We start from the raw sequence: 24,487 nt of genomic DNA on the forward strand, positions 1-24,487 counted from the left end.
CTACGGTGAAGGCGAGAAATCTGCGATGATCTTCTCGAATGCCAATGTGGAAGTAGGCGTCCTTCAGGTCCAAGGTGGCGAACCAGGAGTCCTTCTGCAATAATGGCAGAATAGAAGCAAGAGTTAACATCCTAAAACGTTTATATATTATGTAGGAGTTTAAGGCAAGCAAGTCCAAGATGGGTCTAAGGCCCTCAGGTTTTTTAGGGACTATAAAGTATTTAGAGAAAAAACATGACCGGGTCTGTGATGGATGTACAGGCTCGATAGCACCTTTATCTAACAGGGAGCGCACTTCGTCGAGAAGGGTGTCCGAGGGGTTGGTATAAATGATGGCCCCGGCGGCGGGGAGCTCAGAAAACTCAAGGGCGTAACCCCATCGAACGATGTTAAGGGCCCAAGAGTCTGAAGTAATAGAGGCCCAGGTGTTAAAGAAAGGCCATAAGCTGTTTACGGTGGCGACGAAATGCGCTGGGGAACTTCAGAAGCGTTTCTTGCCTCTGGTATCCTTCTTTTTATATCCCTGCTGATAGCGTCCCTGGGATGACTGACGTCGGTCCTGATGAGCCGAAGGGGATCTCGATGGTCTGGTCTGGTTAGAGGGATCTTGAGACTGAAACTGACGGTCCAGCTGGTTATAGCGTTGTTGGCCATGATGGAACCAAGAGCGCTGGCCAGTGTATCTCTGTCGAGTTGGTCTAGGTGGAGGAGCTGACATGCCATGTTTTTTTGGCGGCGGTTTTCATTCTGTATTTGAAGCTTAACTTCTCATCAGTTTCTTTGTTAAATAAGCCAGAGTTGTCAAACGGCATATCTTCAATGATGGATTTGGCCTGGGGGTTCAGGTCTGAAGAACGTAGCCAGGCATGTCTGCGGAGGGCCACCGATCCAGAAAGGATCTTTGAAGCGCAGTCTGTAGAATGGCGTGCTGAAATTATTTGCTGGCCACCTACCTGGTGGACTTCATTTCTGATGGCGGCCATAAGCCTCTTTTGGTCATCTGGGAGGTCAGCAATAACAGGGTCCATCTTTTCCATTAAAAGTTGGACATAGGCCCCCATGCATGCTGCATAATTAGCTATTTTGATGTCCAGTGCAGCAGAGGCATAGAATTTCTTTGCCAAACCATCTATCTTCCTGCTTTCCTTGTCTACTGGGGAAGAGGAAGGCCGAGTAGTAAAGGAGGTTTGGGAGCCCTCTACGATGGCTGAATTTGGCTTTGGGTGGTTAAACAGCCAAGTGGGTCCAGACGGTGTGACTCTGTAGAGATTTTCAATTTTCCTAGAGGTCGAGGCAATCGTTGCAGGGGTATCCCACGACCTTTTAGCAATTTTTTCCAAAGAGGGTAGAAATGCCAGGGAAAGAGGTGCTGGGGCAGAGCCATGGATTCTCCGCTCCACTGGATCGAGTGCCACATCTTCAGGGTGGGCGACTTCTAATTTGAGGGCATCAGCCATCCTAATTATCCTGTCCGAGAAGGAACGGACGTCATCGGTTGGAGACGGTGCGTCCGGTTCACCAAAGGAGAGAGGTTGGTCTTCCAACTGGAGGAAAGGGGATGGTGAGCGGGAGCGTGACCCCGAAGGTGATTTGCTGTATCTGTGGCTAGCAGGGGAGGGGTCCCTGCTACGGGAGCGACGTTTGGCTGGTTCTTCGGTCCCCAGATTCATGGGCCGGTGTTGTGGTGAGCGAGGCCTCGCTCTGGAAGGGTCCGTAGTAGTACGGCGAAGATAATCGACGTCGACCGGCAGAAGATATTGACCAGAATGGTGGTCATAAACCAAATCCGGGTAAGTATTGAAGAGGTCGCGTTCTGAATGGTCTCTACTCAGAGGGGAGCGACCTGGATGGGCGCTATCCAGGGCCTCATCCGCTTCCGTCCCTAGGGTTGCTCTATCTCTCCTTTGTGGAGAAGCACCAGTCCGTCTGGGTCGGGATGGTGATCTAGACAGCTGTCTCTGCCTCGGTGGTGATCTGGGCGGACGGGACGGAGATCTAGATGGACGCCTCTGTCTCTGTGGAGAGGGAGGGGCATCTGAGTCAGGGATTTCTCCTTCGGATTCTGAGGAGTCTCCCAAGTTAACAATCTCCAATTCCTTGTCCTGAACAGACAAATGGGAGGAGATGAGGACCCGTGGCTCCAGAGGTGGCGGGGCCAATGCCGCAGTGATCTCCGGAATAGGAGTAGCAGTGGTTCGAGAGTCAGGCGGGGGGACCGAAATGGTACTTGGGGGCCCCTTGCGCCTGGACTTCGGCGGTGGGGAGGCTGACTTGGCCCTTCTGGTTTCACGGTGGTCCTTAGAGGTCTTGGAAGCCTTATGTTTGTCTCCATGAGCCCTCTTTGAAGCCCTTTCAGGCTTAGCCTTTGGGTCAGCAGCTGTTGATTGGGCAGCCGGCTCTTGGACCGTCGTGCTGGGACGAAAGGCTTTCTCATAAAGGGACGCCTTCAGCTTTTGGTCCCTATTTTTCAGTGCCTGGGCAGTCATGGCCTTACAGTGTCTGCAGGCCCCAGGGATATGCTCCTCTCCAAGACAGAGGACGCATCTATCGTGTCCGTCGGACATGGGGATTTTGACCCCACATTTAGTACACTGTTTAAGTGAAGCCATAAGGGTCGTCGTTACCGGTCCGCGTCGATGTTGAGAAGTCCGAGACAATGTCCAAATCGTAATCCAAGAGAATGGTCAAAGGTCCAGTCCGTTTCAATAGCCAGTTATGAGATTCAATGAGTCAAGCGAAGTTCCTCGAGCTGCAAACGCGGCGGAATGAAGGAACTGAAGGAGAGCGGACCGATAGGGGTCTTATATACGGATGGGCGGGGCTACCGCCAAAAAGTTGCAAGAGGCTGCAGAAAGTTACATGACTTTCTGCCTAGAGATTCTAGAAGTTTCCGAGTTTGCTGCGCAGGCGCAGAAATAACCCATTTGTGTGATTCGCAGAGACCACGAAGAAGAAATACAGATTCTGTGCCACAGACATTCTCCCCATTCCTCTACCTCATTGAAACTGGGAGTGTTAGTAGCAAAATGTAAGTTCCATTGTTAAGCACTACTATCAGAAAATATGAATTTAGGTGTTCAGAATCAGAAGCAGTGTTTACTAACTAAAAAGTGACACACACCCCTTTCAGAGAAGGAGGGAAAAAACAAGCCAAGCCACAGTACAGTAGAGTCTCAGTTATCCAAGATTCACTTATCCGACATTCTGGATTATCCGAGCCTCTCCCCCCCCAGACACACCCCCAAATATGGTGGCCGCAACGAGCAAGAGGGCAGGGAAAGTGAAGCTGGGAGGGAAAGGCCTCGACACAGGCCCAGGGGACTCTCCTTCCCTGCCCTCTCCTCTCCAGGCCTGTGGGGAAGAGGGACAGCTTGCCTTTCCTCACCCCAAATGGGCTCCTCAGAGCCCATTTGAGGGGAGGAAAGGCCCAGGAAGGAGAGGCCTGGGCCCAAGCCAAGGCCTCTCCCTCCCGGCTTCACTTTTTCCCCCCCAAACAGACTCTGAGGAGCCCGTTTGAAGGGAGGAAAGGCCCAGGAAGGAGAGGCCTGGACCCATGCCAAGGCGTCTCCCGGCTTCACTTTCCTCTCCCCGAACGGACTGAGGAGCCCATTCGAGGGGAGGAAAGGCCCAGGAAGGAGATGCCTGGGCCCATGCCAAGGTGTCTCTCTCCCGGCTTCCCCCTCCCCCCCCCCCAAACAGACTCTGAGGAGCCCGTTCGAAGGGAGGAAAGGCCCGGGAAGGAGAGGCCTGGACCCATGCCAAGGCGTCTCCCTTCCGGCTTGACTTTCCTCTCCCCAAACGGACTCTGAGAAGCCCATTCGAGGGGAGGAAAGGCCCGGGAAGGAGATGCCTGGGCCCATGCCAAGGCGTCTCCCTCCCGGCTTTACTTTCCTCCCCCCAAACGGACTCTGAGGAGCCTGTTTGAGTGGAGGAAAGGCCTGGGAAGGAGAGGCCTGGGCCCAAGCCGAGGCCTCTCCCTCTTGGCTTCACTTTTCAAGGTCAGATAATCCTCTGGATTATCCAACATTTTCAGTTATCCGACTATCGGCCTGCCCGATTATGTCAGATAACCAAGACTCTACTGTACTAATAGAAAAACTCATTTGCATTTTATCGTGTGTAGTATACTACTTTGTAGTATTTTAAAAACACTCTTTACTAAATGACAAAATAGAATACTGGAACAGATTTCTTCAAATTGAAGTCAGTGTGTATTGTTATTACAGTGCAATGTTAAAATTCAAAGCTTTAAAAGACTTGCTTATGTTTATAAATGGTGTTTCTAAAACACATCAATTTTAATTGTCATATACAAATATTGCGAATGTCAATTTTAAAGCAACTACAAGAGCCAAGAAATTGTCAAGAAAACTCTTATGTAGGTGATCACACATACATATGAACCCAACAGAAGTCGACTTCATCGATAAAAGGCCTTGAGCTTGACAGTATCGCCAAACCTTTACATGGCCATGTCTTTAAATACACAATCACATCTACAAATGAAATGGCTGTGCATGTAAAGTTTAAACCGCAAAAGGAGCATAGGCACAACTCAACTAACTGTATCACTGCATGTTACTTCACCACCACCCACAAAATCCGTCTCCCAATGTCACTTTTCCCTCAGCAGGACTCTTGAAAATTAAACTGCATCCCATCTTTACAATAAATGAAAGATATGTTGATCTAAAGATAATTACTTCTCCTATCATCACACATATGGCAGCTCTCCCTAATATGGCGTCCCGCAGATATTCTGGATTTTCAGCTCCTATGAATCCTCAATACAGACTAAGTTAGCAGGGGCTGGTAGGAGGTGCAGTCCAAAACATCGGAGGGCAACAGGTTGGCCAAGGCTATCATACAGTTTTGTTCCAAGAATACTTTGTGATGAGCAGACTTCTCCTGAGCTTTTTTAACTCAAAATGTACCAGCAAGACCCAGATATAAAAGGCACAATGAGAATGAAAGCCCAAGAATTTGTTTTCCATGTCAAAATGTAATGATACATTTTCCAGAACACAAGCCACTTCTGGTTATTACACTGTCCTAAGCTTTCTTCATTTCATTAGTATATCTGAGGAAGGAGAAAGAATCATTTTGTTGCTGAACAACTGAGAGCCAGAAACATCTACTAAAAATCACCCTGATATCTATCAGTAGTTCTCATCCTACCTTCTGCCCACCTCTCACATAAACTAAATAGGTCGCAAAGCAAGATTGGGGGAAACAGAAGATAAATTCACTCTACCATCATTCAGAGCTCTAATGTAAACGCAAGTGTCTACCAAGAAACTGATGGAGACGATGGCCTGAATCCCATTGAATTAATAGAATCTACAGGTGTGTTTACTCGCAATTCAATAATTGATTCAATGAGTCTACTCTAGTTAGGAGTAACCAATAGGATTCAAGCCAGTTAAGTTCAGGATAGCATATTCCTTTGGGACAATATTAAGTTTTCTTGTATAAATACTGGTGCTTCACCTGCTTATTTGACACTTTTGTCAGTGGTGAACTTGTAGCGTTAGGGAAACCTTTGTATCCACTGATTTATTTTTCTCTACAAACACCAGGCTGTTTAACCTTCATATTCTTCTAGTCAACTTGCTTCCTCTTCGCGATCAACAGCTGCCACTACCTCCCCCTCTCATTACATGATGACAAATGCATAGTTCACTAATAGATGTAGTCAAAGCAGTAAGCCCTTCCTGGCTCACATAGAGATTGTTCATTTGCTGTATGCATGTATTATATTGCTGTATGTATTTTGCATTATCAATTCATCCAATGCCTGTGAAGAATGCCTCCTGACATGCTCATTTTACTACAGCTTGAAGCATAGTTACTCTTAAATAAGTTGGTATGGAAGATGAAATGGCATGATCTCTTACATTTGTAGAACTCAAGAGGATGGCCAAAGTCTTGTCCCATTTCCTTTGCATAGTAATTTATGTTTAGTTATTGGGTAGGTAGGTACACTGAAGTTCATAGTACAGCAGCTACGTCATAGTGTGCCACACACACTTGTTTTGTTGCAAGTGGAGGAGTCCTCTTGTATGCTGTATGCATATCAATTGCAGAGACTGTCATTGTGGGTCATATCTCTAGGGCAGTGATGGCGAACTTATGGCATGCGTGCCAGAGGTGGCACTCAGAGCCCTCTCTGTGGGCACATGTGCCATTGTCCCAGCACAGTCTGCCAGAGTTTGTTACTAGAAAGCCAGAGGGACATGACACTTTGCAATAAATAAGTGGGCTTTGGGTTGCAGTTTGGGCACTCGGCCTCGAAAAGGTTCACCATCACTGCTCTAGGGCCAAGATCAGGAGACTTTAAGTCACAGAATTTCACTCATGTTAGGTATTTTTTAATGTTTTGTCTGCACTAACCATATCGGAAAACTAGGCTTACCTACAGGAATAAACACAATATCAAATAACAAAAAGCAGCATGATTTGCATTACTGGCACTTTTTTCTGCCTTTGATGGTCCTTTGTTTCTAAACTCCTGTGCAGTATCACAAACTGCTTTTACAATTCCTCTCCATTCCACAAGCCTTTTTGATATCAGAGGAGGGAAGAGGTCCCCTGTTCAAGTGCAACACACTCTAAGGCAGACTGAATGAGCTAAACAGATTACTAGAGGCTGCTTTAAAACTGTGTTTCTTATCACCATGCTGCCAATATATCCCAGCCTATATAATCACTTTTACATAGATTTCCATTATACTAACTACCTGCAGGACACAACAGTACTGCCCATTTTTATTCAGTAACATGCTTCCATGTGATGTCCCAGCAAGGCACTTATGGAAAAAGTTTTAACCATACTATTAACTACAACTGCTCCCCTCCTCCCATCACTGAGCTTCTGACATTCATTTCCCCTACAGCAAACCCATCCTCCAAATGAAAACAAAAACAAAATTTAATAAACCCTCAGCAATGCAATTCCAACTTCAGTAAATATCTACCAACCAGTCACTCACAAAAAGAAAGAAAACTGTAGTCAATAAGTGAACCCAGAGCATTCCACAACAGCTGAATAAAAACTTGCTTTGTTTAAGCATTTCTCAGCCTCTGTATTCCAACTGCATCCACAAAAGAATGCAGCACACAGACCACTGACCTTAGCAGACAAAAAGCTCACTACAAATGGCCGGACTGCCAACAGAAAAGGGCCAAGGAAAACCTCAGAGCTTACTTTGAACAGCTTAACAAAAGAAACAGACAGGCTCAGTTTTGTAATTAGAATTCTACTGATCAGCTGCCATTGTTGCATTTCTGCTCCTGAATCTAAAATATCATATTGTCCGGGAGAATATTAGCCTGTTCATAACTGCCTCAAAATTTAAATGAGAAAATTATGAAATATATCTTTTAAAGATTTGATCCCTCTGTTGTGGGCTCCTGTTGTGGGCTCCTCTTTCCCTGTCCTTGCACACCAACTGTTTCTTCTGTTGCAAAAGGAACAACCATGATAGACAGAAAAGTATGGTATAGTATTTGATGGAAAAGATATAAAATTTCCAGAAATTCATATGTTCTTGAAATGTCAATAGAAAAAGTATTTTGTCTGTTAGGGTTTTTAATTTGTTTTTATTTTTATTTTGCAGGAAGGAAAGAACAGGCTTTGGGGAAAACTAAAGTATGGGACACCCACCTGCATATCAAACCTTAACTTATTTTACTACTTCACATATAAAATATCATATTTAGCATAGCTATGAAATTTAGAAATATAAAATCCTTAGTTCTGCACAAGCAAAACTGGAATATACCCAATACCTGCACAGGCAGGTGTACATGTAGGTTTTCTTTGTTAGAACTCAGTTCTTACATAAACTTTCAGATTTTTGCTCCAAGTCTTCCAAACTTTCTGACTCACCTTCTCCTCTCTTTTTTATAATCCAGGAAGTCAGAGCAAGAAGATTATATTTCCCAATGCGTAGTAGGGTGTATGTATTGAATCGTTTGACAGAAGAAGTGAAAGGACTAATTAGGGCTTACTTAAAGAGCTGTACACACAGGGTACTTGTTTCTACATGGTCTTTACCAAACTAGGATGAAAATTACCAGAAGAAGGCAAGTGGCAATTAACTCCTTCTTCCCTCAGTGTACTCTTCTCATGAAAATAGCAGCATTCACAAGGTGCAAGAAAGGTATCATGGATATAACTGCTGGGAATTATGCAGCCATCTAGATGCTGTTGCACTGCAAGTGCCAGTATTGCTCACCCTTGGCTAGGGCTGCTGGGACTTACAATATACTAACATTATACATAATAATAATGATAATTAATTAATTAATAAGAATTTTTAATATTATTATTATACATGATTCTCACCTCTGATCTATAGAAAGTACAGGAATTATTATCTCCACTTCTTCAGCCCCTCTTACACACAACTCTTCATATTACTCAGTTGTGAGAGTAAAATCTTATCTAAAAGCATTTTACTCATTATAAAACAAAATATTTCACTGAATTATTTATTCTATGTCCCCCAAAGTTCTAGTTTTTTTCACAGGAAAAAGTGAAAATGTGTGTTTGGGGGAAAATAAGGAACAAAAAACCATCTACCCCACTCACCTTTTACTTCCTGAGCTTTCACATCTCTTGTTAAAGAGTACCAAACTACAGCAGTGGAAAACCAAGATATACATCTTCATTCACCCTAACATTATTCACAGGATGGTTACAGGGGCAAAGGGCATATGCAACAACTTCTTTCTCTCAGTTAGTCTCAAAGGTACTACAAAATCCCTTTGAATATTGATATTACTGGCTAACACTGCTATGTCTCTAAATTCTACTCCCATGTGTAGTCTAAATGACACTTCTAAACCACTTTCCTTCCTTTGTTCTTTCCTTCCATGTAATCCAATTTAGATTATACGAGGTGAGACAACTTGAAAGACCTGGACCATTCCATTTAATAGAACTGTGAAGGGGTGCAGAATGTAGCTGCACAAATCTACTCTGGGCATAGAACAACTGGTGGCTTAATTTTACAGTTGGCCCTCCATATTCATGGCCTTGATACTTGCGATTTCAGTTATTTGCGAGGTCAAGGCCACTAGGCCAGCCATTCCTCCTCCCCCTCCCTTCCAGGTTTTCCCCCTCAGGAGAAAAAGACCAGGAACCAACTCCATGTTCTTCCCAGTCAGCCAGGCAGCAATCCGGCCAGGAAAGGGAGGAGAAGCCTCCATCCCCCCAGGGCCCTTTGCCTGCTCCATCGCTCCCTGGGCTGCCCAGGGGGTGATGGGGATGGCAAAGGGAGGAGAAGCTTCCATCCCCCAGGACTTCTTCCTAGCCAGATCACTGCCTAAGCAGCCCAGGCAGCAATCTGGCTGGGAAAGGGAATTGGGGGGATGGGGGCTCCTCTTCCCTTTCTCTGCCTGATTGCCCCTGGGTAAGGAAGTGATCGGGCTGGAAAAAGGGCAGAGAGGGTGGGGGAAAAAGAGCTCCTGCTCCTCCTCTTCCCACACCCACCCCTCCCTTTAACTGGCTTCTGAGTGGAAGGGGGGAGTTATTCACAATTTTTCCATATTCACGGGGGCCTCGTTCCCCTAAACCCCACAAATATGGAGGGACTACTGTATATGAAAAGTTAAGAGATAAATATTTATCATTAGTTTGGAGGTATTGATTTTCTCCATTTACTTTATTTCTAGTTTTCCTTTGAAGTATTTTTAATCTGCACTTCAGCATCCAGCTATACAACACCTTAGATAAGAGTGTAAAAGGCATACCTTCACCAAAGAGTGTGACTTGCACAGAATCCACATAGCAGAACATACAGATATGGATGAATAAGCAAGGAACACCAGCTCTTAATCTGTTTCAAGGACAGCTAACCACAAGCTATAACAACTGCTCAGGATTTCAGTTTCCAACAGCCTAAATAATTTAAGGACAACCAAATGGAAGCAATTTGAAATAATTATAAATGTCTGGTAAGTGGATCAAGTACAGTCTAGAAGAAAATATGATACCGTAAATGTCTCTGGAGGATATAGTGCCATGGCCCAGATATGTCTGTTTGAAGAATTGATTCATAAAATGCAACAGCATTCATATTCTTTAACATAGATGAAATGTATCATGCAGATACAGGTGTTACTGCCCACTGAACTGTTTAGTTCAAATGGAAGGGGGAAACCCTATAACACATTGCTCTTATCCTATGTATATCCATTTTCTTAAGGGTCTTTCTCATATAAAGCATAGCCCTGACCTCACTGACAATTCAAGAGAAAAATGTTGCTTGGAGTATTAATTTGTACCGGCCTTAAGAAGCACTCTACCCATCCAGATAACTAATGTTAAAAGTGTATCATGAAACCCAGACCTGAGGTCTTGGCCCTCCAATTCTCCCCAAGTGAATAAGACCAATTATCAATACACATAAAAGGGGGAGGGAGGGGGGGAGAAAAAGACTCACCTTTAACTTACCTGGAATCATTTTCATTTATAAGTATAGAAACTAAAGAAAAACAGTTTAGGGGTTAGGTTTCAATCACTTACATAACAACTTGTAAGAAACCTATTACTAAAAACTCTCCACACAGGAAAAAATAAACCACTACCTCACCTTTAGGCTGGTGCGAGAGCGTGGCTGACTTATTTCACGGAACTTCCAAGTGTCTGACCCAGGAGTTTCCACTGTTCCTCTTTGAGTGTCAGGTGTAAGAATCGCATCTCCTGGAGGTAGTGGGAAGATGCCCAGTGATATAGGAGGCTCCTTCCTGTACAGAAGGAGGAAAACATTAATCTGCTTTACTTTCAAACACTGGCTGCATCCACACATAACACTAAGCCAGGGTTAGTCTGAACAAATCTTGCTGCTGAGTAAAGTAAGCATAGCTAATATTAATTTCCGGCTAGTTTCCTCAAATGATTATCAGAAGTAAAGAGTTAGTTTGGTTGTGTGAGAGTGAATGTGGAGTTTTGTCTTGTTTACTGTGGGCTTGTGGTTTGTTAGGTTTTGCTCTGTGTTGGATTTTTGTTGTTGATTTGGCAGCGGTGTGCATTATGAGCTAAATGTATTATGGTACCTGTGTTTATTGAAAGGGTTTTGAGGAGTGCTAATGAGGGATTAGGGACTAGTATGATGCAGTAGTTTGAATACTGGATTGTGACTCTGGAGGCCAGAGTTTGAATCCCCACTCGGCCATGGAACCCACTGGGTGACCTTGGGCAAGTCACACATTCTCAGACTCAGGAAACGCTGCAATAAGTTTACCTTATGTTCATCATAAGTCAGAAACAACTCAAAGTTTATTGGGTTTTTTAGTGGAACGTGTTTTCGGGAGACTTAGTGGGTTATTTTGACAACGCTGGTTGTTTTATGATGCCATGCGTCTTTGTACAGTTGGTGGCTGTGGGGTAATGTCCAACCTGTGTTTGGTTATGAACACCACCAGTTTTCCCTTGTGGGTCCATTATATGGTTTAGCATTTGGAGATAAGACTCCCAGCTCTGCCTCATGTTTAGAAAGTATTTAAGTGTGGAAAGAAGAGTACTGCCTGAGAATGAGAAAGAATGAAGAGTTTGAGGATAAGAAAGCAACATTGCTACAGTTTGAGACCTGAAGTCGAAGGCTTTCATGGCTGACATCCATAGTTTTTTGTCGGTTTTTCGGGCTATGTGGTTATGTTCTAGAAGAGTTTCTTCCTGATGTTTCACCAGCATCTGTGGCTGACATCCTCAAATGTCAGCCACAGATGTTGGCGAGACGTCAGGAAGAAACTCTTCTAGAATATGGCCTCATAGCCCGAAAAACCAACAAAAAACTATAGTTTGAAATTTGTTTGCTTTTTTCAACTGCTCTGGCTTGGTGTGAGACTTATGCAGGCACAGAAACAAACCATGAAGAAGTCAGAATGTGGGGTTCAAGTATAAGGGCAAATCATAGTTAAAACAAGCCTAGAAGCCACCCTCAAACCATGGCTTCAAACTGGGGTTTGCTGCCCAAATACAGTGTTTGGTACCAGGTATGCCTTCAAGTATTCAAAGAAACCATGCTTAAGCTAAACAGATCCTGACTTAGTGTTATGTATAAGCAAAGACTTTATATGAACTTTTCAATTTAGGGGACATAACAAAGGACAATATTAAGAAAAAATCAAACATTATAAAGTACATGCAAGACAAAATTTTCTTACATGTTTCTACATGTAAGCAGTACATAAAATGGATCTTAGTCACTCACTATGTGAGAAGCTATTTGGATTTATTTTATTTTATTGTGATTTAATTTGACTATCAATAGCTATGGTTAGAAGAGTTTCATTGTGCTGGCCAAATGGCCGTAATAAAATAAATAAATAAAAATAAGAGTTTCATTTACAATGATATTATGGAGGCGGTACGCAAATTTACAAACATAATTATATCTGGGCAAAGACTCTGAAGGTCCAGAAGGAAATAGAAGAATTTGGCATCACATTTGAAAACAGACAAAAATGTTGAAGAATATGGAATAAAAGCATTCTATCCTAACTAAGGAGTTACTTGCAAGGTTACTTTCAAACAGTATTCAATGAAAATGCATAACAAACCAGAATTGCAAAGGGAGTACTTAATTGTGAGCTTCATACCTTGACTCACTGCAAGAACCAATACCAAAATTTGTTTATTATGAGAAAAAATATTTTTTAAAGTCTCTAGTTAGAAAAAAATCTAGCATTTTAAACATGTACTGGAAAAATTCAGGGCACTTTTAGGTACCCATTCCCAAGAACTACAATCACCAGAGTTAAATTAAATAGGGTTCTTTTTTCAACATTAGTTTATACAAGACTCCTTCTTTTAAAAAAAATACCACCACCATGATACAAGATTTATTTTGAGAGTACAATCTCCTTCCTTCTTCTCCATACAACTAGGCTCTCATATCCCTCTTCCAGCAGATTCTATTCATGAACAACTCCTATCATGATATAGCTTGTCCTATTCTGTGTCTCTCATACATGAGGGACAAAGATCAATCCTATTTTTAAAGGTAAAAGCACTGAATATAGTTTTTTAATGTAATTTTTCTAAGTTACTATTACTTTTTTCTTAACAATATTATGTTCGTCTTAATATTAAACATTCTAGATATAAGCATGTTAGCCCTATAGTTAATCTGTAAATTGAATCAGTTCATCTACCACATATAGCCACATCTATGGAATGGTCAATTTGTGAATGGTTTAGATGTTGCTGGATGTCAACTCCACAATCTGTTCCCGCCAGCTATGCTAGTTACAGTGGATGGGAACACCCGCACAACAATCTCTGACTGCCACAGCTTCCCTACCCCTAAGGAAAATGAAGAACTACTGTAATCAGGTTATTTCTCAGATGTCAATATTTCTACCCTATCTACCCAGCAGAGGCATTTTATTTTCAACAGACTAAAGTAAGAGGCTCTAGCCTACACCGTTTAGCCTAACTTCTAGCTATCAGTCATGGACATTATATTGTTTGCTACTTGTTTTTTGTGAAGATGTAGCTGGACCAAGACAGAATGAAGAAGAGGGCACAACAGTAGAAAGAAGGTGACTAGCAGTATGTACAGTACACAGGCTGCAGTATTTTATATATAACATTACACAATGCAATGGGTGCTGTTCATAAGACTGTATGTGGGGGAAATTTAGAGGCATAACATATGAAGATTAAAAAAGAGAGAAGCATGCAAAATACATATAAAGAAATACAAGGGTTGGTTATACATGTGAAATAGTGTAAATAAATACTTTAGTTGTGAGTAAACATAGTCCATTGGTCATAATTTCAACAGCATTTAGGAAAATCATGAAGAAATATCAATGGATAGCCTGATTTAAATCAGTATTTTGACGATTTAAATTGTTGATTTAAATCTCCTTGATTTAAATCAGTCTATCTTTGTCAGATAAAATTAGTGCCAGGGAGAAGCAATACCTGTTCAGTGTCCTTACTACGGTTGGCATTGGACTAGGACTAATGATAAAAAAAAAAAACTTGGTTAATTGGCCAATCAAATTTGCATTTAAACATTAATTTATTAGAACTAGAACAAACATACAGGCTAATTACAAGAACAGTCTACATGCAGACTCCAAATTATAAAATATCACTTCTGCACGCACAACAGAGACTCTTTGGACAAATATGTTGGCATAAGGGTGGAATATAACCAAAAAAAAAGGTGGGTTGGCAGATAGGTACGCTAGTACTGACAGCAGTTATAGCACAGAGTGTCACACACTAGTGGCAGGAGGAAAGCACTCCAAAGTATGTATTCATGCAGTGCATGGCCATATATAGCAAAGAAAGATATATTGAGTAAATAAGCATCATTTTATCAAATCCATAATGTGAAATAGCAACTGAACAATAAAGTAACTGGAATCCTGACAATATGTATAACATCTCTAATTAGAAAAACTCCAAAGTATTTACTTCTTATTGCATATACTGGAGGACAGGATCGTGCAAAACCAAGGAAGGCTATCATCATGAATTGTCTGAACTGTATTTGGGGCCAATACGAATTAACAAATAACCAAGAGAAATGAAATGGATAGTCCAACAAAAATAATTCACGAATGTGCCAAATGTACAAGAGACATGGCAGTGTCCTTTAAATCACTTTCCCTGGCGAGACATGCTTGTCCAGTTCACTAAACTCATTTAAGAAGGGCATTGAAAACTTGCCTTTGTAGGAAAGCATTAGACGATTGGGCTGCTATTCCTGCTTCAATTTGTTTTATTGCTGGATATTTGTTTTGGTAACTATGTGTGTTTCCACAACAGCTTTGGGCTAAATGGTGGAATAACACTTTCCATAGTTGCACATGACTGACTGAAAGAAATCACCACATCAATAAAGGTCATAGCACTGTAGACTGAGAATAATGTGAAAGTGACTATTTTAATAGAATAATTGCATAACTAAACAGATCATTTGATAGAAGTGGTGAAAAGCATTTAAATTCTTTTCAAATAGTTTACTTAGTACTCTCACATTTACAAAGCACTGGTAGGGCACACTAGAGGTGTGGAGGGAAAAGGTTCACTTATATTTGTACTACTCCAAAAGTTTCTGGTAATTTTTCAATATACTACATTTTAGGCAAACAAGAGGTGACAGGACATTCCTATGTGAGGGGGTCCTGAGTGAGAAACTCTTGTTTATTTAGAGTACAAAATATATATTTGCAACACCTCTTTATAACAGAGTGTTAAATGAAGTCAAATTGCTGCCAAGGATTTCCTTGAGTAGGGGCAGATACATTTAACAAGCATTTAAAAATGGCTCGGTCATATAGAATTAAATTTACCTTAGATGGATTATACTATCCAATTCTGTTCATATTATATCTATCCAAAATTTTAACTCTGGATCAAGCTGACAGATCAGAGATCCTTTCAGATTAATTTAAAATGACATCTGTTTTTGTGATACTGCTATGTTTTGAGAGGCACAAACGAGCATTTGCCAAGGTGTAGCATCCTAGATGACCTTGGAAAGATTTTCAGGTGTTAGCCTGCAAAACTTTGCCCTTCCCCATAGTTCCAATTATTGTCTTTGCCACTTTTTAGCGTTTTTATAAGTATTCTGAAGTCTGCAGACATATAAAAGACAACATGCTAAATACTCAAAATAACCAAATATACGCAAAAATTCATTTAGCTTGTGCACAGAATTTGTACTTCCTTATTGTTACTGTTACACATCTTGGCTGAAACTCTGCCATTTTAACAAGATCGTTGAAGACAGCTGGGTATTTTTCACGCAAACAACACATACACTATATTGGTACCAAATAAAATGACAGACAATCCATCTAGGTAATCATGTCGTCAAATATACCATGAAACCGAACCACTGTGGGTGGGTAGCAGCTACAGTACAACATCTTCTTGTAGTTCCACAGTCCTGTAGAAGTCAGCACATGTATAGTCCCGCCTATATTTTTCCTTTGAAGAGCAATCACTCCCTCACCATTAACAATCACTAAAGTTAAAAAATGTCCTTGTGTGTGTGTTTTCAATGCTAACTATTTGGAGAAACCCTGAGTCTCAAGAACAAAAACCAAGGTAGCACTCTGTCTTCTTGAATACTGCATGCATATATTTGTTGTTGCTATATGCCTTCAAAGCAACTCTGACTTATGGCAACCCTATCCTAGAGTTTTCTTGGCAAGGTTTATTCAGAAAAGATTTCCCAATGCCCTCCTCTGAGACCAAAAGAGTTTGACTCTCCTTGGCTCAGTAGGAATTCAACTCCTGGCCTCCCAGAGTTCTAGTCTAATTAATCTTCAAATCATTACACTACTCTACAAATACTTTATAATTTATTTTCAGTTCAAAATAGTTAACCAAAGGAGTTTTAAAACTGGTACCAGCCTGTCACAGTTCAACCAAATATTATTTGACTACCTAACCAGCTCACATGCAGTGCTAAACCACAGTCTGGCACATATCAGGAGCCAGCTTTCTGCCTGCACGATTCCTCTTCTTTCACATTACAAGCATACAAACACAATAAATCTAAGGTGTCTAATGTTAGCACTGGACACCTACCATATGTGGCCTGAGACAATGTTGCCATCAGCTGTATATTCTCCTATCTGTACAGTTTTGGGTTTTGCTATTATTTCAGTTACCTTTTATTTCCTGTCTTCAGATACAGTATCCACATTCAACTTAATATACCAAAATGTTTAAACCAGGGTCGGCAACCCCCAGCCTGCGGGCCGGATGTGGCCCGCGGAGGCGGCAGGACCGGCCCCAGCCCGGTCCTGCCGCCGCGCGACCATGCAGCCCTCCTCCTCCTCCTCCTCCACCGCGCAGAGGAGGAAGAGGAGGGCCGCGCGGCCTGGGGCAGAGGAGGCAAAGGGGGAAGCCCCGCACCACCCTCCCAGCCTACCCGCGTGGGCCCACCTCCTTCTCCTCTGCCTCCTCCACCCCGCCCCCAGGCCGCACGGCACATGGAGGAGGGGGGAGGAGGCAGAGGAGGAGGAGGAGAAGGAAGAGGAAGAGGAGGAGGGGGAGCAGAAGGAGCAGGAGGAGGAAGAGGAGGAGGGGGAAGCAGAAGGAGCAGAAGGAAGAGGAGGAGGGGGAGCAGAAGGAGGAGGAGGAAGAGGGAGCAGAAGGAGCAGAAGGAGGAGGAGGAAGAGGAGGAGGAGCAGAAGGAGGAGGAGGAAGAGAAGGAGGGGGAGCAGGAGGAGGAGGAGGAGGAGGAAGAGGAAGAGGGGGGAGCAGAAGGAGGAGGAGGAAGAGGAGGAAGGAAGAGGTGGTGAGTGGCCAGAGGCCTCAAGGTTTTTTAAATTTTTATTTTGGGTGCTTTTAATGCTAACTAGTCTCCCTTGGTTTGACAATGATAGTGTGGTGGTGGTGGTAATGATATGAGTCAGCTTGAGAGGTATGCAGGCACTGTTTCTTAAGCCGAGAGAGTGTCACCTTCCAAAGTGTGTTTTGGGTGCTTTTAATGCTAACAAGTCTCCCTTGTTTTGACAGTGATAGTGTGGTGATGATGATATGAGTCAGCTTGAGAGGCATGCACACACTGTTTCTGAAGCCAAGAGAGAGTGACTTTCCAAAGTGCCTTTTCTGTGTGTTTTTGATTCTTTAATGGTGATTTTGATATGAGCCAGCTTCAGAGGCACGGCCAATGTAAATCGCTGTGATTTTTACAAACTCATGCGCAGTGAAGAAAAAACAAAGTACACACTTCTGAGAAGTACACTTGGTGCAAGAACTGTGAAACCACCTTGACATGTTCAATATGCATAGCCATGTGAACCCATATTCAGTGTGAAACCCAAAGAGTTTGGTTATGCAATAAGCCTCTGAAATATGCAAGAGGCCATCTTAAGTAAAGCCATGTTCAATGCCCAAATGTGCTGTTTGGAATGTTTGGGGGGGGTGGCCAGAAAGGGAAGTACATTTCTGCCATCTGTCTAGGAATAATGCCCAAATGTCCTCCATTTTGATCATGCCTAAGAAACATGCATTTATATTAACATTTTTTAAAAATCATCAAATTTTTTCGCATGTCCTCCATTTTTAAAAAATGTGTCCTATATTATTTAATTATTTAATTATTTATTTTTTGGCTCTTCCCCCCCCCCAATTGTCTGGGGGACAACAACCCGGCCCCCGGCTCAAAAAGGTTGCCTACCCCTGGTTTAAACACACAAAGGTACCGCAGGGCTACCCATTAATATGGAAGCACGCTTTTTAGTGAATAATTATTTGACACAGACACTGCTTCCTAATCAAGCCTTCTTTACTTCCCAGTCTGTGAAATGTATGTGTTATTCTACTATTAAATTAAATCCTACCAGATTGAGTTCTTAAGATTCCTGGGATGCTACTGAAGACTTCCAGCATAACGTGACACCTGATGTCATATGGGAGGAGCCTATACTGTGTCTCCTCCTCCTGCCACTATAAATTGATGGTTTAATCTTGGGACAATAGTATGGCACATGCTTTTCTAGTCATGTTAAAGCTCTGTGAAAAGCATGCACGCAGCTTACTTATTTTTTATACTGAAATATTTAGAAGTGGCAAAATATGAAAATTAGCTCTTAACAAAAGTACATCATATAATCTATTCTAGTCAGAAAACAATATTGCTGAATTGTAAACGGTGTGCTCTAATGCTTACTTTTAGGGCAAACTCTGGCCTAAAGATGAATTAAAACATATACAGTAGTATGTGATGTTTTGTACAATGCTGAGTTTAATGTTTTTTAAAAAGTTTTCAGAAATCAGTTTTTTGGGATATGTTACCACCTTATATGAACACAGCTTTGTTGCCACATAGCACGTTAAGCCATTTATAAAATACAGTAATAGAAAAGGCATATGGCAAGTAACATGCAGGAGATGAAGAGCATACTACTAAGCACGTGTATATAAATATGTAATTTATATTTAATTTTTATATCTAATTTATTCACTTTAGTACAGTGGTACCCCGGGTTACGAATTTAATTCGTTCCGCCGCCGCGTTCGTAACCCGAAATCCTTCGTAAGCCGAAAAAGCCATAGGCGCTAATAGCGAAAGCCGCGATTTCGTGCGAAAAAGCGCCGAAAAGCACCAAAAAATTTTTCATAACCCGAAATAACCTTCGTAACCCGGAACAGTTTTTTTCTATGGATTTTTTTCGTAACCCGGAAATTTCGTAAGGCGGCGCATTCGTATCCCGGGGTACCACTGTATATTAAAATGTGTTTGCATTTGAAAAATCAATTTACAAGAAAAGATATAAACACACAATTGGAATATTTGCTTTTGATAGACCACCCACCAGCAGATTTTGCAGAATTGTCTGGATTAAAATACAGACTGAACAAATGAAAGGCCTAAACTATCGCAGAAGCAAGGTTGCCCAGTATCAGTTAAACACCTGACAATATAGTGAATATAAATTTTGTCTGTAAAATTTTTACTCAGCCTCTTTTTTTTAATTACTGTATCATAAACGACAAAGAAGTGTCAATAGATTTCTCAAGAATACAACTGCTGTTGTAGTATCAGAGAATGCATAATGGAAATTTCATTTTATGTTTTAAAATGGGCATTTCTGTGATTTTGGACAGCTAACAAATGCCATATTTGGACATGAGATAAGCATCATCTGCCTGTACCTTCCCTCCTCCCCCCATCTTTTCCAAGCCGAGAAATAACAGGGAGGCTAAGAACAAAGAACAGAAAACCAGCAGAGGTTCCATGGACTGAGTACCTGAGAATCCTTGGTAGGTTCTGCGTCAGAGCTGGCACACCAGTGGATATAGAAAAGTGCACAAGCAGCAAAACAGAAAGAGACACTAGTATAGCTGAATTAATGACCACCGCCCCGCCAACGAAGCCAAACACAAATAGCAGCATGCATCCAGGACTCATGGCGCTGTGCTGGCATGGTGAAGTGCAATAACCAAGGCTACACCGGGGACAAGGGAGTATTTCTGTAGTGAGAGTCTGTCATTCAGAGGCTGCCACAAAAACAATGTCATCAGCAGCAGCTTTCCACTCTCTTCCGCAGCAGCTCCAAAGCAAAATGACATCACCTCGCTCTGCTCCCCCACCTAGCAGGGGAGAAAAAACCACCAGAACTGCTTCTTGCTTCTCTCCTTGCCGGCATCGATGCTGCAGACTAAAGATACAAGCAAGCTTGTTTGCAGCTTTCTCCTCCCTGCTACTTCAAACCTTTGTAGCTTGGCTCCAGTTCATTGGATGGAAAGCTGTGGCATTTACATAATATAGTCAGAAAGCTATAGCTAAAGATGCCATCTTGTGAACATGTGCCCAAAAGTAGATGTACTCATGCAAACATTATTCAAGTATTTCAAATCCTTTAAAGGCTGGTGCTTTTCTTACAGCTTGTGTTATATTTTGAGAACAAAGGGGGAAAGATGCCCTACCAGAACTGGATGAATACACCCTTCAGTCTAAATAAGGTAGCAGATAGTTGAATGCAGGCCTTGGATTGTGCCAACAGTAAAATCATTCCCTTCTCTAATTTCCATATAGTCCTTAGCTCTCCAGAAATATATAAAACTGTTCCAATTTATTCAAAGAAGATAAAGTCCTGCAGAAGAAAGAAATGAGTAGTTCATTTTCAGACAAAGATGAGTAGAACTTACCTAATCCTACTGTGCATGACAGGCTCTAGCTGATCGGCCCCTGTCAGCTGATGAAGTTTGGCTCTTTCCAGGTGCTCCATGTAATTATGAATCATCTGTTATTGAGACAGGGGAAATAAAACTTAGCATTACTTTTTTAAAAACATACCTATTTAATAAACATATGCTTTCCACCTCCCTGGAAGAAACTTCATCTCAAAGTACTGAATGTATTCCATTTTATGGCATACTTATTACCTTAATTCAATTTATGAAACATGGTGGTGGTTGTGGTGGTGGTGTGCACCTTCAAGTCATTTTTTACTTATGGCAACCATACAGTAAACCTATCATAGGATTTTCTTGATAAGTTTCTTCAGAGGGGGTTTGCCATTGCCAATGCCATTGTCTGAGACTGAGAGTGTGTGACTTGCCCAAGATCACCCAGTGGGTTTTATGCTTAAAAGGGAATTGAACCCTGATCTCTAGAGTCACAGTCCAACACTTAAACACACCACATTGGCTCTCGTGAAACATTTTACAATTGAAGTTAATTTTGTTCCTTATAGTGCCAATGTTATTTTTCCCCATTATAAAGCAGTCAATTGACCATTGAATGCAGTCATAATGGGTTTCAAGGTTATTAATTCAGTTTAAGCAGTCAATCAGTTACTCAGAAAGTTATACAAAAATTTACAGTTTCCACAGAACAATATACAAACAATTTCTCACACAAATGCAAGTCAATAGAATAAGAAATCAAGAGACAGAGTGAAGTAGATGCCAGAGTAAAGTGAGAAAACCTTCACAAAATAAGTATTTTCACCACATGTGTCTACAGAGAGAAGTTTAGTTCAGACCAAACAGCGAACCCCAGTTCCTACTAGGTGAGTGAGCCATGATGAGTCTTGGAAACTCTCCTTCCTCCTTCCTTATCTGTGAGAAGATCTGAAATTTTCACTTCCCATTTTAAGCTTCGTTTCACAGTTCCCCATTAGCACCTGAATCTGGCAAACTGAGGTTTGTTCTGAAACCATTAATATAGACAAATCAAAATTACTTGAGTTTAGACCAAGAGTGGGAAAACTTTTAGCTAAATGCAATTTCAGAAAAGTTCTCAGCTTCCAGCAGAGGCAAGTCAAAAGTATGTGAGAAAATGTATTGCTGTATTTTACCTTAATATTCTTACTATCCGGTAACTAAGCAGAGGCATTCTAGCCTTTAAGGGGGAGGGGAATCATACAAAAACATACAAAAGCTGGGAAACCATCAAATAATCTCAGGGGGAATGGGGAGTGGGTGTCTATAGAATACCAGTGGAACAAATTGGAACCCATGGACTGAGCCTCCTCTCCCCCCGCCCCGCCCCGGCCACTTAGACATTACAGAAGTAGTTCCCAGTATAGGCAGTAGTTAGGGATTCTGGAAGTTGATGTCCAAATCATCTGAAGAGCCAAAGATTAAGAACCACTGCATTACAAGGAACTTTGGTATATTTAAAATGCAATCTGGACCTCTACCATGCTAAAACAAACAAACAAAAAACAGAGGGGGCGGAGCATAACATTACATCTGACCAGCGAAATATGTAGAGTCACATCTCTGAGAAATCAGAACCTGGGAACAACTCCACACAGAAGCAGTCACCTCACGAGTTCACATACTGTATTGTTTCTTAAAGCAATAAACATTTGGAGTAGGGAAATGAAAAAAGCTTCTTAACAAATAGCCAAATTTATATATATTTAGCAAGCTATTTATATCTGCCATTTCATCCTATTGCTTTTGTGTGTCACAATTTCAGCCATACTGGACCACTGCCAAACTAATTCCAGATACATGTACTCTCTGATGCTTCACTGATTTGTACACTAAAACATTCCATTTCCACACTGAACTGGAGAAGAAGGAGACTATTTTTTAATCTCAATAAATACGTAAATTACATTGGAATTAAGAGAAACATAGTAGGTTTTTCTCATAGCAGATTCAGCTACCTCATGTCACAGGGTACAACAGCTATGAACTGTTTGCCCAAATTCAATGTACAAAAGATTTAAATTCTTAAAGATTTAAATTCTTCCACACACTCATCTGTATTTTCTCACAAATTACACTCCACTTTTCCCCCGGAATGCTTGAGGAATATCTTTAAGGAAGCATTACTAAGTTCTAGCCTTGATGTACAGCAAGATGTACTGCAAGGACTCAGAACACACTACCAGCTGTTTTCGCTTTTTAAAAAAACAGCTCAGAGACTATGGGGTTAAAAAAAATATCTCAACCTCTTTGGCCAACTGCAAAGGAATATATAACCTTAAAATTAAAAATATAAATCTTGAACACAAACTCTTCTAGAGATGAAACGACAGATAATAAAGCCCTGTACCCAGTCCAAATATATCTTCAAACTACTTATAGCTGTATATATCATCACATCAGATTATCTCACACTGTGTCAATCAATGTTTTTCCAGCCTTCAGGGCCAATTTAGATTAACCACTAAGCTGATGAAAAAGTAGCTCTTCATTACCAGGGCTACAATAAATGAGAGAAACCACATTTACCATCATCAGTAACTGCTCTTTTGAACAGAGACCTTATCTTGCTGGTGATACTGTACATTTCATGGTCACTAGCTTCCAGTTTAGATAATTCATCAATAATTTGCATGCTGATATAAGGCATGACCTGTGACCATCTCGTTCATTCCTAATTAAACATCATTACATATGGGGTAAGGTGAGAGATAAAAATAATGGGATTTATCAATATTTATACCTCACCATAAAATACACAAATCTGCCCAATCTTGCTATTAGAAAAGCTATAAAAAGAGTTACCAGTAGTTAACATAATATCAAACCTGAAAACACCACAGCTAGGTTCCCACAGGGCAGTTCCACTGACATTCCTGCTGCTGTCAGCAGAAATCAAAAGAAGATTCCTTGATGGTCTCTCATTAAAGCACTAACAAGGCTGACTCTGCTTAGCTTCCAAGGTCAGACAGGATTTGGTGCCTTTAGGGTATTTAGGCAAAAGTACACAATGACAAAGTATACAAAGCAAGTCTAAAGAACTGCAGTCCATTATGATCACATGAATGTCTCAACACATTGTAAGATGGGTTCTTTTGGAAAGTGACCACATCAACCAACCTTCCTACTTGGTGTGTGAATTAAGTAGCCACGAAATCCACATGCAGTGCTTACAGTACCAGCCTTTGTTGTTATGATATTCAGTTATATAGATAGCATGTCAAAATTACATTTCAAGCATTTCTGAGTATCAACACACCACATGTTTACCCCTGTAAAATGTGTGAAAATGCACAACACCATCGTCTTGGGGCTTCCAAAAATATCCACACCCTCTTCCTGGCTTCTATACAGTATGTTTTTCCCCCTTTCTAAACTGAAACACTTCTAAGGTTTAATGGCTTGCTGTAAGAACTTTAAGCTAAAGTGAGCTTGCATTTTTCGTCTCATTCTTTTGCCATACCCACCAATTGAATGTGGCCTTAGAAAACCTCTTTGAAAGTGAAAATTGACCCTTAGGCTAAAAGAGACTCCCTTGTCCCTGCCATAATACAAGATGGTTTCATATAATGTCATACTAAGAATAATGGGGAACAAGCACTTAAAGCAAAGAGATTTTGTACCACCTCTGAGACTGAGAGAAAGAAGTTTATAGCATAAGCTTTCATAGACTGCATCTAATTTTATCAGATTCAGATTTTGGAAGAACTGAGATCTTTATCAGATGCATGTTTTGGAAGATTAATGCCTGGGATTAATTAATAATTGGAAACAAGTGGTATTTGTTTCAGTCATCTAACAAACAGAACACACTGCAGAAATAAT

The 24,487-nt window shown here is 41.4% G+C and overlaps 1 protein-coding gene across 9 annotated transcripts in view; it reads right to left on the minus strand.

Annotated features, from left to right (window-relative positions):
* Positions 1–24,487, minus strand: part of SPAG9 (sperm associated antigen 9) — a 160,675-nt gene that overhangs the window by 108,900 nt on the left and 27,288 nt on the right. For 2 of the 9 annotated variants that reach the window (XM_042454552.1, XM_042454550.1), the window contains exons 4-6: positions 22,110–22,131; positions 20,645–20,739; positions 10,602–10,755 (exon numbers count right to left, since the gene is read on the minus strand). In XM_042454552.1, the coding sequence (XP_042310486.1) occupies positions 10,602–10,755; positions 20,645–20,739; positions 22,110–22,131 (271 nt within the window). Of the gene's footprint in view, positions 1–10,601; positions 10,756–13,942; positions 13,982–19,743; positions 20,207–20,644; positions 20,740–22,109; positions 22,132–24,487 lie in introns of those variants that run through there. The other 7 variants (XM_042454543.1, XM_042454544.1, XM_042454545.1 and 4 more) reach the window with 7 other exon arrangements.

Source organism: Sceloporus undulatus, chromosome 2, assembly GCF_019175285.1.
Source record: "Sceloporus undulatus isolate JIND9_A2432 ecotype Alabama chromosome 2, SceUnd_v1.1, whole genome shotgun sequence".
NCBI lineage: Eukaryota > Metazoa > Chordata > Lepidosauria > Squamata > Phrynosomatidae > Sceloporus > Sceloporus undulatus.